A 15,648-nucleotide genomic window follows, 5' to 3' on the forward strand; every position below is an offset into this window, starting at 1 on the left:
CTTCTCTCTGTCTGCCTTGCTTGAGGTTTGCAGATTAATTGATGTTTTCAAAGGATCAACCATGTTCTACTGTTTTACTTGGCCGAGTTTGTGTCAGGTTTGTAGAATTTTGCTCTTGCTTGCATTTAATTTATTTTGCTATTTTCTAGGTTCTCAAGAGAGAGTGGACAATTGATTTGAGGCTAGCTCTCTTTTCAAGTGTATGAATGGTTTCAGTGCTGCTGCTTTTCCTCTTAACACTGCTTTATCTGTGTCTAAACCTGTCCTTCCCAAACCTGGGTTTTACAAGATGAGCTACTCCAGTATCTCCACATGGCAACAACTTGGGAAACACTTGATAAAACTGTGTGCTCTATGTTGCCCAGTTGAGTCCTGCCTTTATTCTTTATCAACTTGAGGAAGTTACCTATCTGTCTGAGCCTTGGCTTCATGGTCTGTATGTAGGTCTCACACAGTACCTACATCAGGACTGCATAACGAATCACCTGAGTTGCACATAAACAGATAAATGGTATCTACACAATGTGAGCTGTGCACATACAGATAGAAGGTGCCTATACAGTGTGAGCTGTGCACATACAGATAGACTGTGCCTATACAGCGTGAGCTGTGCACATACAGATAGACTGTGCCTATACAGTGTGAGCTGTGTGCATACAGGTAGATGGTGCCTATACAGTGTGAGCAGTCAATGGTGTCAGCCAGATAATGGGATCCTCTAAAACAGAACAGCTAAGAGGTTGGTGGCTGGACTCTCAAAGCCAGTGTCAAAGCAGCATCATAGTCATCTCTCTGAGGGGTGTGTGCGCGCGCGCGCGCGCGCGTGTGTGTGTGTGTGTGTGTGTGTGTGTTTGTTGCCTTTTGAAACAGTCTCCATCTTTCTTCTCAGTAGCCTTTACTCCCACTCTCTCATTTTCCTTAGAAAATTAAATTTAAACAAACAAAATCCCCAAAAGGAACATCACCGCAGTGTACTGGTGTAAAATTATTCATGTTCACATACTGAGCCGAGCGTTTCTGAAAGAAAATACGCTGAAGAGACAAGTCAGGGTTTTCCAAATAAATTCAGGAGGAAAATTCAGAATTACTGCCAAGTAAACAACAAAGGACTTTACAACGTAGACTTCTATGTTTTACAAGGAAATGCAGAAGATGCACCTCTGGTCGCTCAGGACGTTTAGGTTAAACAGCCTAAGCAGCCGCTCTGGTTTAGTACTTACCCGTCAAGCTCAGCTGTTTCAACATAACAGAGACCGTGTGGCTCACTGCTCGACAGGAGCAGCAGGTCAGCCTGGTTGAGAAACCAATACAGAGGGACAGGTAAGAATCAGGGTTGTTGAAACCTCTCCTCCATGCATCACCCCTCCTTCATAGCCCTGGCAACACTGAGGAGGGAGGCACCACCTCCCACTCTGTGTGCCCATGCTTTGGGACCATCAGGGTATGAGCAGGTCTCCTGGCAACGTGCAAACTACTAGTGATCTGGGTTGCCAGTTTCGAAAGTCATATATGAATTCTATTTTTCTGGATTTAATAATTTCTTATGAAAAACAGAGATCATTTTCCAATAAATGAGCGAATTAACCCTCCTTGTGTGCTGGTGTCTGAGCCGCTTAAAGCAGGAAAGGAGTCAAGAGGGTGAGAACGCGCGGATAAAACAGAAGGAAAACCAAAGAAAAGAAGAAATGAAAGTAAACAAGAGCAACATGGACGCAAGGCGAAGAGATGAGGAAGCGATGGAAGAGTAAAACACGAGAGAAAGCGGGGCCCACACAGCAATGGGAAAGAGTAAAACACGAGAGAGACAAGAGAAAGTGGGGCCCACTCAAAGAGCGCAGAGGGTGCTCTGGAAAATGACGCTTTAGAAAAGACTTCAACCCAGTTTTGGTTGTGAGCCTAGGCTTTAATGACTGAGCCATCTCCTAGACAGGAAGCCACCAAAATGAACTCTTGCAAGTGGATGGTGACATTGAAGCATAACTCTCCACAGCTGACGGCTGGCGTGAGTGCGGCCGGGAAGGGCTCAGTCCTATTTGAGAGGCAGGTGTCACAGTTTGACCATGCTCCAGTGAGTTCACAGATAACGCAAATTGGGCTTAAGGGGGTTCTATTCATTTTTATTTTTACTTTTTTTATTTTACCTCCCTGAAGGGAGATCATAAGGGTGGAAGGACTGAGAAATGAGTTTGATCAGTGTGCGTGATGTGAAATTTCCAGGGAATCAATAGAAATGTTATATTGGGAAAACAAAACAAAACAAAAAAAGAGCAGTGGTGACCAGTGCTATAAAACCAAGTTTTGAAGGTAATATGTCCCAGTTAGACTCCAAAAAATACTAAAATAAGATCCAAAATTCTGCTACATTTTACTGAATAAAACATCTAAAGATGTCAAAAGGGGGAGGAAGAAAATACATCACAGTTCACTTTTAGAATTCTGGCTGGTTTTGTTTTTTTCTCAAATTAAAATTCTTATTTAAAAATAAATGTAATTCTGGAGGATTCATCTAAAAAGAACTGACCTAAGTTTCAGCAACTTATGAAACTTTAGCCTAACAAACCTCTACGTGTATCTGAAAGGTTGACAGTCCAAGTCTCTAAAATCTTTTATTTAGAAAGACATTATAATGGCTTTATCTTCAAGTCTTAGATTTTAAGTTCAAAATCAACCCACTCAGTTAATTGTCTGGGTTGTTTAAATTATCAAAAACGGGGGGCGGGGGGGACAATGAGAGTTGTTTAAATGAAGGCTCCATGATAGCTCCCAGAGGAACAAACGCCCCTGCATCCTGGTGACTCTCTCAGCTCTGAAGGAATCACCACAGAAGCCAGTCAAGGCAGAAACTGCTTTGTGAGCCCCTCGGTGTGTTCCATGCAAACCCCCTCAGAGAATATGTCCATCTGGGGCCCACTCTTACACTAACGCTCACCTAATCCTGACCCAAAAAAAAAAAAAGAATCTGTGCTGGGGGGTAGATTCGCCTTGATCTCCGGTCATATGTTCCAGTTTCACCATGTCCTGGCAGACGGCATGCTAGCGGTAAAGGTGAATGCCCTTTGGAGCTACGGCTATCATCTTAAGGATAGAAAGATAACTTTAAACACAAGCTAAAATTCCTTATTGTAATAATGCATAATTAGAACTCTTTATGGTGCATGGATAAAGATGCCTGTTGGTATCTGGTGTAGCTTTTCCTCAGAGCTCTGTGTAGATGGTAATGCAATGTCACTGTTCAATATTGAATCTGGCTGTGTTTAATGCTTCCTCTGCAGTAAACCAGGGGCAGAGCCACCTCAACCTCAGACAAGCGACTAAGGTTCCACTGCCACCTAGTGGCTAAGGTCTCTTAACCAGCACTCACCCAACTTAGACTGGAACACGGGAGTACCTTAACCCTCCTGTCTAACTTTCCCTACTCTGTCTCCCTGGAAACCTACCCTCCTACCTCTTCCTAAACCCTCTCATGTCACCTTTGATATCGCTGACCATTCCTCTCCTCACTCACACCCTCTTCTCTTCCCTACTGCTAACATCTTCCTTGGAGGCTTTTTTTAGTTATCATTAAAGAGTGTGTGTGGGAGAACAAGATTGATGGTGTCCATCCAGCAGAGTAAGTTGTGAAAGGCATCTAGCACACAGTTAGAGTTAGACTTTCTAAGGCACTCTGCAATAATCCTGAAAGGGAACGGGCAAAGAATTATAGCAATAGCCTTGCTAGTCCTTGGTCAAGCTTTTGTCAGAGGTGGTGGGCTAGTAGTGTGAGCAAACTACCGAGAGGCCATAGCAGAGACATACAACAGGGAGAGAAAGTGTGATTGTCCAGATGCCTAGCTGGACCAGGCCAACGCCACCTTCCATTATCCCCTAGTCTTTTCTTTTATCAGTTATTGGTGGAAGGATTCAGCTATGACTCCACATAGGAAGCAGCATGCAGCATGCTCCAACACAAACACCTTTCCCCCAGCCTTCCTGGGCAAGAGAAAAACCCGAGCAGATACCCAGTGGAAGCTTAAAGGCAGTATTCCCATCCGAAGAAACTTGAGAATAATCTACTGGATATCTTTGAGGCCTCAGAGCCAAATACATTGTCTCCAGGGTTCATTGGGTGTAAATGTTCGTTAAGTTAAAGAAGAAAAGAAAACACTGAGGAATAGTATCAATCCACAGCCATGAAATTTCTTAAGAACTTATAAAAAACACTCTCATAACTTAATCAATTCATTGCCTATGCAAATCTGTGAGGGAAAAGGGAAAGGGACTCCCCTATATCCAGCAGAGGCCATCAGAGGTCATGGTGAGTGTCAACAACCCACTTGAAGAGCCTGAGACTAGAGTGTTGGCATCATCCTTGAAAATGCTCCAGGATTAAGTTGTGGGACTAGAAAAATGCCACCGCCCTGATCAAGACTAGTACTCTGCTGTGGTGGCCCCTGGGTTCTAGGATGACATCTGTGAGAAACAGAAATGTTTCTCAGACATGCTTTGCTCGGTATGTCTGTTTTGTCTGCTGCTGTTCAGAACATCCAGGTGTGTGAGTGCTGGGATACCAGAGCCATAACAGAGGGAAAGATGCATTTGTGGGGCGATTGTGAGCATCGCTTTGGGAGCTCCCAGGACTTTCTAGACTGCAGAGCTCTTCGTCTTGGCTGTCATGCACATTATCCTTACTCTCAGAACAACATACCAATTCTAAAAACTAGTGTATCATGGGTCAAAGCTCACAATGAAGTCATAAGTGAAAGGGGGTGTGATTACAGATAACATACTAACTCAAACTTTAAAATTTCAGACCAAGCAAGGGTATGTTGAAAAATCATTCACTAAGCACTGGTTATATCATTTTGTTTTGCTTGGCTTTTGTGATCAAATTTTTCAATTAAAAAAATGATTGAAAATAAAACAAGAGTCTAAGAACAGTGCCTAGGAATTCTGGCATTGCAACCATGAGGACCTGAGTTCAGATCTCTAGCAGCCATGAATCCAGGTCGGACCAAGTACCCTGTAGTCCCAATGCTGCAGACCACTGAGACGTGCACACCAGCAGCCTCGCTGAACGACGGCAGGCTCGGGTCCAGTGAAAGACCGTGTCTCAAGGGAAGAAAGAGAAGAATAGAAGAGGACACTTGGTGTCTCCTCCGTGTCTCCAGCGCATCCACCAGCATAGCCAAGCACACCTGCATTCATATGTGTGCACACACACATGCATACACACACACACACACAGGAAAAAAAAACTTGTTTATAAAAGAATGAGAAAAGGGTGGTTGGTAACAGAGAACTCTAATGTGTTTCCAGCAAGCTTGTGAGGTTCTCCTAATGCATGCTGACCTCATTGTGACATGAATTACAACATTTGGAGGTCTAGAATTCAGCTCCAAATTCTGTGCTCTTGAATTAACAGAAGCGGGGGAAGGAGTTAGAGGGGGAAGATGGAAGGGAGGGAGGAAGGGTGAGACAAGGAGGTGTGTTAGTTCTTGTCCAGAATTTACTGATAAACAGGTATAAATGGATTGAAAGTTCTAACTTTGAACAGATAGAGATGCACTAAAACGAAGACACAACAAATCGTTTGATTTCCAATTGCCAGGCCTGGAGTTTCCTATTCAGGAACCCCGACTAAAAGCAACTGTTCTGAGAAAAACAGACTATAGCGCTTGAGGAGTTAGGGTCAGAGTGAGAGCTCCTGATTCAACTCTTGGCTCTCCACTAGCAAGCTATTTGAAGAGAGTCTGCCTTTGTCTTACCGTCTACGAGGTGGAAATAATGAAACAGTCCATAAACTGTCCTCACTGGGTCAAGATGAGCAGTAAGCTAGTTAACCCATAGCAAGTGGATTGTAATATTGGTATGTGGCATAGTCTTAGCCTGTGGTCATTATCTTCATACGTGGGCTTCCTAAGGCCTACTCCAGAATAAAAAGTCCTAAATGGGTCTTTTCTAGAGATCTGTGACTGTCTCTATAGGGACATAAGGCCCACGGGCAGGTCCTGCCTCCAGGCAGCAGGGAACCACACCAGTCCTCTCTGCCAATCACAGCCCTTCATGTGAAAAAGCTTTGCTTGCCTCGGAAACTATTCCTAGTGTGGAGTAGCTGCACATAGAAACCTTGCATGAAGTGCTTCTTGATTAAGAGGCACTGTGGTGCCTCTGAGGATTTGTGGATCCTTTTCTTCTCTTGAACCAAAAAGCAGGAGTCGGGCAGAGGATAACGGGAAGGTTTCGTTAACTCTTCACTGATGACACAGTCAGAGCCTGAGCTTTGGGACTGTGGACCAAAGAGTCTTGCTTGTACTTTGCCAGAGCGGGAAGAGAGTGAAGGGCTCTAAGGTATTGAGAGTGTGGGTTTGGTGCCATCCCTCCATCAGAAAGATGAGAGGATTGTGAGCCTTGGTACCCTGATATCTGTTGTGTCCAATGTGGGAACCACATACCAGGCATTTGAATTTAGAACAATTAGAATTCAAAACGCATTCTTATAGTTGCCTCCTGGGACTTATTTCACAGAAGGCACTGCCGACAGTAAACAGACATTTGACTTCCGGCCAGGTCCTTTAACAATCTACCTCATTCTCACCTACACAGGGTGTTCTTTGACAGGTGCTACCTCCTACTGTCATGTTCCTAATCTTTAATGAGTGGAAAATAAGCCAGACGTGTCATTTAAGTCACATGAAATAAAAGTAAATTGATTATAAATGAGAACCTGGCAGACCATCCCGAGTCTCCAAGGGGCCCAAACCACACAGGCACTTTGAGACCTGCTTTGGGTGTCCTGACAACATCTTGCTTAGTTTTGTTTGGGTTCCCGGCTAATTTCCAAAATCTTAGGGTTGCCAGAGAATTAGCCACTTGAAGTGTGAACTCATCTGCAAATGGTTTGTCTACCCGGAAGCTCCTTCACGCATGCTCTTTGCGCATGCTCCTCTGCACTTGGAGCACATAGATGGTACGGCAGTAGAAGGGCGATTCTGAGGTTGAATGTCAAGCACTCCCAACTGGGTTGTTGTTCTTTTAAAGAGATTTTAGGGCCATATTTTTCCATCATAAAATATCTCAAATTTAATAAAGAATACAACTTGATTCAGCATACAACACAAAAATTTTCATAAATGACCTAATACATAAAAATCACTATAATAATTTGAATTTTTAGTTTCTGATCTGCAACATTTGTATCACCTTAAATTTAACTTGAACTGTGGTTCCCTGTTTACATTTCAATGGCTGAATTGATTTTTAAGAAACCACAACATTAGTTGTTTACAAATATAAATTATAATGCATTTGATGTTCAAAAACTCACTAATTCACATTTTTTCAATTTAGAATCATAACATATATTTACCTTTAGTGTGCTTTCTTCAAATGTGGTGCAGTTTAAAAACACTAATTGCAGCACTAAGAAATAACATTCTAAATGTATGAAAACCTTTTTTAGGGTACTCAACATTTTTTAAACTCTTATTTATAAAAATAACTCACACATTGACTTAGATTGTTTCTGCGTTTCTGGGAGTTTTTTCAGAGAGCAGAAAGAAAGAACCTCTCTGCACTATCCAAGTCACTGTGTCACCAAAAGTCACTCTTTTAAAGTATCTATAACTAAGAATTTGTACTAATATATAATGGTGATCCCTCCTTGGTTACTCTAGAATCTTGTGGGTTTACTAAATTTGCCAGTGCTTCAATGTGTGTTATTCTAATCTATGATCAAGTCATATAATTTGAATACTCACAGCGACAAATTGGTTGTTTTCTAATTTAATGATGTCTCCAACTTTAACATTCATCCATTTTTCATTCTGCAGTCTGAGAAGAGAACAGAAATATTTTGCTCACTAGTGGAGTAGAATAAAAAGTAGAGTCAAGAGAAATAACCATAAGCACATGACAGACTAGAAGAATCAGGTGAGACTTTGAGAAGACGGGAAATTAAAGGATGAATTCACAACCAACAAAGAGTGTGGGTGTTAGAGACGTAAAATGATTTGTCTGTAGATTTTCAGTGAGCAGTGACACAGGTAGACAAAGGTCAAGATGCCGAACTCTTGGCTGAGGGTCTGTGAAATGCCATGATCCCAACTCGATGCCACTTTTATACAGCCGCTGTGGTCTCTCAAAAGACCCAGCTAGCTACGTCCTCCTCGGTCTCTCAGCTAGTAAGTACCGGAACAGCACGACTCTCTCTCAGAAGCCATGTGACTGGGGTGGCATCTGACAGGCTAAGCCAGCAGCTCAGAGATCAACAAGCTGCAAGCTTTCTTTGAAGGTTGTGTTTGTAATGGTATCCCATGCCCACTCTCCAGCAAGATCAGAAAGGGTTGCGATGAAAGGCGATTGCGCTATTGGGTCTAGCCGCGGAGTTACAAGTGAGTCAGGGTTGCCCAGGGCCAGACAGGCCTTACAGAAACAGATGACCAGCGGCTGGATACTGTGACAACGGATGGACCCTGCCTTCATAAACTCCATGAAATGTAAACCAGCTTTGCTTTCAACACTGATAGTTCTCATCCTGCTTCTTAGAAACCCCTCCTTTGAGACGAAGGATGCTAGAGCAAGATAGGTGTCCCCAGTAAGTCAAGGCAGCCAGGTGAATTCTGCTGTGAGGCTTTTCAAAACTAGCCCCATCTACTTGCTTTATAGGATGGAAAATAGATTTAAATATTTATACATCTGTGAAATCTGCCTCACACTATCAACCCTGCTGGGTCATTTGGCTAAAAGGCTCAAAGAACTGTTCTTTAATGCAGATCCAAGTACATGTTGTTCTGGAAGTTTCTCAGCTGCAGCATTTTTATCTCTAGCCAAAATTTGATGTTTTTTTTCAGTACCATACTTTTCAGTGTTCTGTCTAGCTCAGTGTGCTGAGAAAACAGGAAGGCTTGTGACCCTCACTTGTCTTCCTCTTTAAGGTACCGGGTATTGTTATTTCTCCTGGGAACACCTCCCTTGGACATCAGTGGCATCTCTCAGGGACTGTCTTCTGGAGATATGATGGAGTGGGGAAGGACTCCTTCTGTAGCTTATGGTTATTACATTGCTACTGAAATGTTCTGGGGTCCCTATCGAAAGTCTGTTTTGGGAAGCTAAGACGACCTTAAGTTTTGTTTTGAAATTCTACACCTCCTACTTCTATGCTATACCCTCTGTAAGAATCCACAGGAAACTGTAAGTGCTACCTCCCCCTGAGAGCATAGCCTCACCCAACTCCCTCTGAAACAACCTACACCACGAACTAGCAGACACTTCTGCCAGACAAGTGGCAGAGCCCCAACAAGAAGAGAGCATACCCCTTATAACGTAAGACTGGGATAGACTTAGAGTCTTATGAAGAAACACAAAGTAGACTTCTTTAGATGGGGAAAAACGCAACTCCATGCTTGCTATTAGAGTTTTTGCAGATAAGGTGCCTGGGGTCATTGGAAAACCGTGGGCTTTGTGAGAGGTCTTCATGCATCCTCTATTTAAGCTGCTACGCAAGAATCAATGTGTATAGTGCCAACGGAAGTGTAGGGCTTTGCACATTGTCTTGTTGTTGTTGTTGTTGTTGTTGTTTTTATTCTATCTTACAAAATACATACAACATTACTCAGATAGAAACTTGGACATGTATCCAATATACACTAAGGGTCATTGCTACCAAATAAGCAAAAATCAATGGACACTCACAAACGGTCAAAATTACTGTGTTCTGAACCCAGCTCTTTTCTTTGTCCTTTCTGCTGCCACCACTACCGAGAGCAATGCAATGTCCCCTGCAGCTTAGGGAAGAGATTTGCTTAAAAGATCATCCTCAAAGTATTGATGGATTTGTGAGATTTCAGCTCGTGTGGCAGCTGAAGCAGTGGGTACTGGTGCTCCCGGCTGTGACTGTGTGCATGTTGCAGAGGTGCCCAGGCTCCTGTCTCAAGGGATCCTGCATCCGGGCTCTGCTGAGGAGACACCAGATAGCCTGTGCACTGTGAAAACAACACAACCCCAAGGAGTTGACATTGTTCAACCTAGTTGTTCCCTTCCAAATGCATAGGAGTTGTAACCTATTAGTTTTCTGAAATAAGTTGACTTAATTGCTCTGAGATTCTCAGAATTCAAGATTTGGCTCCATTCTCCCAATCACCATATACTTAGATACGATCTAGTTAGGTCTTCCTTGAACCAGATGTTTCTAAAACAGATGGGATAATAACATCTCCTTTACCTTAGTAAAATAATCCAAAAATAATCCAAAATTAAAAAAAAAAAAGTCACAACATTTAGATCCAGAAGATCCCATGAAACAGGTGGCATTTAAGAACCATAACAAGTAGACAAGGTGTAGGGAACCACTCAGGACACCCCACCCTTCAGAACATGGGGAGTAGAGTTTAACTAAAGGGGGTGATGGCAACTTCTCCCAAAACCTGTTATGACTTGGTCTGTACTTACTTTCTCTGGCAAAGACACAGTATGCTGAGGGCTGGAGACTTAGCTGGAAACTCCATGGGTTTTCAAGCCTAAGATTGAAATAGCATCCAGCAGTACTGCACCGCACTCTTGGCTCCAGAGTTTCCCATAAGCAAGACTCCGACCCATGACTGAAGCTAAAGGGCAGAAGTTTCGATGGTAAAAGGGACCAAAAGAATGCTTCCGGTTTCCCATTAGTGATACTAACTCCAGGGCAGAAGAGGGGGGATTTGCCGAGGAGAAAAAGAATACTAGAGAAGGAAAATGTAATTGTTCTCCCTTAATTAGCCGATCAGCCCTCTCACACTAAGCTTGGTTCCGTTAGTATGCAGCATATGCCAGCACTAGGAAATACAGACATATCTCCTGATCAGAGACACTTTTATTCAGCACTGTATCATCGGAACTTAAGCAACTGCCTAGGTCAGATGCCATTCAATATATCTTCTTGAATGACTGCTAACTAAATTAAGGAATAAAAAAAACCAATATTTCTAAAAAGAACATTTATTAAATATTACCATTTCCCTAAACATACAACATGAATTCTAGCAATCCACATTTTTTTAGTACCTACTTATTGCACCCCTGAGCACAGATTCTTTCACGTGGGGAGTCATAGATAAAATACAAATGACACTCCATTGCATTTGAGCTTCAGATACAGCAAATTATTTTATGTGTAAGCACATCCTTTGTGATACTTGGGATGCAGGATACTAAACTTTACAGCTTATTAGTCTATTTGAATGTAAATAGTTTTACATCTAGATTTGTCTCATGTAGTAAGACTATTAATATTTATCTTATCTCCCTTAATCCTCATGACCATGCATGAGCTGGATCCTGCTTCCACTCAGATCATACAGGACCCTGGGGTTCACAGAAGTTAGAATATTTACTCTATTTGAAATATCTATATAAAATTCAGATGCCCATACACTTTGATATAGGCATCCCTCTTTAAGGAGCTGATTATATGGGAGTTTAAACATGAGTATACAAGGGGGTTCATTGCAGCATTACTTACAGAAACCAGTTAGAAACTACAAATATTACCATGGAATGCTTACTTATCACAGATTATATGTATTCAGCAGAATTAACTGTACTACATGCATATTCAGAAGAATAATGTAACCAAAAGAAGATGATGATGGGTCTGTATGCACTGACATGAAACAGGATCTCATTTCCATTGTTAGGCTAAAAGAGGTGTGTCTAGACCCACACCTATGTGGTAGGATCCAGGTGTTGAGACAAGGGTGTTCCTACACAAGCTTTTCTTTTTAAATTTTCTTTTCTTCTTTGAGATTTTGCTATATTATTTCTCCCTTCCTTTTATTTCCTCCAAATAGACCCCCTTCCTTGTTCTCTTTCAAATTCATAATCTCTCTTTTCCATAATTGTTATTACACGCATATATATATATGCATATGTAGTATATGTATGTGTATATGTACATGCATACATTTTCCTAAATAAAGCCTGCTCAGACTGTGTAGCATTACTCACATGTATGTTATGTTAGCACTACTCATATGTATGTTATGTTAGCATTGCTCACATGTATGCTCAGACTGTGTAGCATTACTCACATGTATGTTTTTCGGGACTGAGCACTTGGTTTTGGATAAGCAGTTGCTGTGCTCTTCTCTGGGAAGACAGCATTTCCTACTCTGGTATTCCTTAGTAGCCTGCAGTTCTTCATGTACCAATGAGGCTGTGTGAGCTTTCCCCTGTCCGTGTTAGCATGTCTATGAGTGACATCCTTGTTTAGCTCCTGTTTAGGCAGCCATGTTGGTGAGACTTTATGGGTCTCACATTCCTAGGAGACACAGTCTCACAGCAGACGACCTAATCTCCTGGCTCTTACAAACAACTCCTCTCTTCTTCAGTGTTCCCTGAGCCTTAGGTGGGAAAGTTGTATTATAGATATTTCCATTGCCTTGGGCTCTCAACTGGGCATTTGACTGTGGTTTTCTGTAATGGTCTCCATTTTTTGCGAAGAGAAATTTCCTTGAGGAGGAGTGAAGACTACACTTCTCTGTGGGTATATGGACAAGTATTACAGTATATTTAAGGCCTGTGGTGGTTTAATAAAGTGGTGGTTGTAAGTCTCCTCCAGGATCCATGGCTTCACTAGTCCTGGGTAGCTGGCAGGTTTCTAGTGCTAGAGACAATTTTCCTTTTGTTGAGCAGGACCTAGAGAGCTGTTGGTTCCTGCCAAGGTATATATGTCACTTCTGTACCCTTAGGGTTATCTGCCATGCTGGTCATTGCTTACACACATATTTTAACATACTTCCAGTTTGATTCTATTGCTATGATAAACACCATGACCAAACACTTGGGGAGAAAAGGATTTGTTTTATCTTACACTTCCTTCACTAAAGGCATGAACTAAAACAAAGACCACTGGGAGAATGCTGGTCCTGGGTGGACCCCCAAGGCTTGTTCAGCCAGCTTTTTTATATAACCCAGGACCACCTGTCTAGATATGGCACTGCCCACAATAGGATGGGCCCTCCCATATCAATCATTAATCAATAAGATGTTCCCGCAGACTCACCCACACACCAGTCTGATGAAAACAGTTCTTCCCTCCTTCCAGGGGATGCTAGTTTATATTAATTTAATAAAAACTAGCCATCACTCAAGCCTTGAAAGCCTCCATGAAGGCATTCCAGAGACGCTTGAGCAGTTGCCACTGGTGAATGGAAACTCAGGGAACCAGAGAGATGGCAATGCTTCATATCCACCCTGTACCCAGTCAAACAGCTTGGTTTCTCATTATTACATAAGTTGACATTTATAGGTCAATTTGTTGCAAAACAAATAATAAATCCTTCTTTTGATTTACTTTATGTGTGTAGGTGTTCAGGCTGCATGTATATCTGTGTACTACATTTATACAATGGCCAAGGAGGCCAAAGAAGGGCACTGGGTCCCCTGGAACTGGAGTCACAGGTGGTTGTGAGCCATCACGTAGGTTCTGGAAATTAAACCCAGGTCCTCAAGAAGGGCAGCCAATGCTCTTAACCCCTGGCCCATCTCTCTAGCCCCATGAAAGCTTTCTTTGGATTACATGTAAGTGACAAGGCTTCACCTAGAACCCAACTTTGGCTATAAAAGTCATACCATATAACTCTGCATCCATTTATTTACTTTTCTTTCTGTGTTAAGCATATCCTACCTGCTTAAAAGGAGAGTGGGCCCTGAAAAGCTGGAAGGATTTAAGCAAGGTGATGGTGCACAGTCCCAGTATTCAACACCATCTGGTCGGAGGATATCATGCAGCCATGGTCTCCTGACATAGATGCTCACTAGATAGCAGACGGCTCTGATTCTTTTCAACCCCAGCACTGTCAGAGATGAGCTAGAATAAAATGGATAGCTTGGCCTGCCTCAAGCCACTATAATTATACTGATGTGTGAGGCCTCATAACGCTGAGAATGAACCTGACACTCGTATCTTTGCAATCTACTTCTTTTGAAGAAAACGGATACATCCCTCCTTTTTGTCCCCTTTTCTTAGCCACACCGTGGCGAAAACCACATGAGCGGGTCACCATGGTCAGCAGCTGAAGGGCTTTCCCACTGAGTTTACCAAGGATGGAGGAAAGGAAAAGCAGAGAAAAGTAAAAGTTGTAGTGCTATGGTGCAGATGGTTTAACACATTGCTGAGAAGAGCAACCAGCCACGTAGATGTCCTGCCTGGTTCTTGAGTCCTACTGGGTACTATTCAGAGGCAGAAGCATGCAGACAATATCAAGCCTTACCTTTTGGAAGCCAGCGGATGCCTTCACTTATTAGTTCTGCCTGAATAATAAAGCTACCAAATGTTATACAAAAGAAACTTCTCTGAATCAATATTTCCAGAGCCCCTCTACCTTCCATAAATCCGATTAATCCATAATAAGGCCATAAGGAAATCAAACTCATTTCAGAGGAATATTATTGTCTTTACTAGCATGCGTTAACACTGAGGGAAATGCCCTAGACTGACCAGACAAAGCAGAGCTGCTCAGACAGAATCCTTTGACAGCACAGCCACAGGCATCAGCGAACAAGAAGTGATTGACACATCTCTCGGGAAAGAGCTCTGAATGTTGTAATTCCAGGATAAAGGACCGGTATTGCATTTTCTATTACCTCTGATAACAGTCTTAACTAAATTTTTGAGAGCTATCAGACAAGCAGATTATATATTATAGATTTATATATGAAAAGTGTTAAGTAGAAATGTGAAATCCCAGCAGTGATGATACAAAGCACCGCTCGGTGGTCTGATATGGTTTGCTCTGCTCTTGGGACCTAACGTTTCTGGAAACAACACCTTTAATTTCTTAAAACAAAGCCTAAGTAAAAGTAACCCCAAGAGATTATGAGCCCTGCCACTTATTAGATCTACAGTCAGATTTAGTTCTAAGTTTAGTTTAGTTTCTAAGAAAAAAATTAATCCACTTTAAAATAAACTGTGATGCCTATCCTGTTAACTCCTCAGAAACAGGATAACATATGGGTGAAATTTTTGAGTAGTGACCACCAAGACTACATGTGATGTCATCCTCCATTAATGAATTCAAGACCACCCTTCTATGGCCAGAATAATCACTGTAAGCTAGACATCATGCTGAGTACCAGGGCTACAAGGGCTATTAGCAACAACTATATTCACCAAATAACCTAGGAAATAGTGGGAAATATAAATCTGGTTCCTAAACAGACACAAGTAAATCATCTTTGTCTTCTAATACCTGGAAAGCATGGATACTCTTCCAGCCCGCAATGAAGAGTACCTGCACTTTCAAACAATGACTTCACTAGTAAAGTGTTTGCCACGCGTTTGTCATCAGTAGCCCAGCGAGAAAAATTGATAGAGCCGAGGGACTGTCTAATAAGGGATATATTAACTTTCAGTCCTCAAGATATTCCAAGTGTCCTGCCCCCATGTACAGTGAGCTCATCGGAAAAGCATATGCCTGGTCTTTATTATTCTGATCCCTCCAGACTTGTCTTCTCAGAACCATGACTTCAATCAGGATTTACTTATGGTCATAAGTAAAATATCTTTTTCCCTGAGCCTTCAACCATTACATCATTGGCATTTCTCTCAGCACTGCCGAGATAAATCACATGGCTGGTGATCTCTAGATAATTCTCCCTCCCACTGGACCATCCGCTTTGTATCCTCAGCACCTC

The 15,648-nt window shown here is 42.2% G+C and overlaps 1 protein-coding gene across 6 annotated transcripts in view; it reads right to left on the minus strand.

Annotated features, from left to right (window-relative positions):
- The window catches only part of Atp8b4 (ATPase, class I, type 8B, member 4), a 179,697-nt gene that overhangs the window by 105,164 nt on the left and 58,885 nt on the right, over positions 1–15,648 (minus strand). For all 6 annotated transcript variants that reach the window (XM_006499495.1, NM_001359975.1, NM_001080944.3 and 3 more), the window contains 2 exons: positions 7,737–7,809; positions 1,221–1,291 (listed from right to left, as the gene is read on the minus strand). In XM_006499495.1, coding sequence (XP_006499558.1) covers positions 1,221–1,291; positions 7,737–7,809 — 144 coding nt within the window. The remainder of the gene's footprint in view (positions 1–1,220; positions 1,292–7,736; positions 7,810–15,648) is intronic.

The sequence above is a fragment of the Mus musculus genome, chromosome 2 (assembly GCF_000001635.26).
Source record: "Mus musculus strain C57BL/6J chromosome 2, GRCm38.p6 C57BL/6J".
Lineage (NCBI taxonomy): Eukaryota > Metazoa > Chordata > Mammalia > Rodentia > Muridae > Mus > Mus musculus.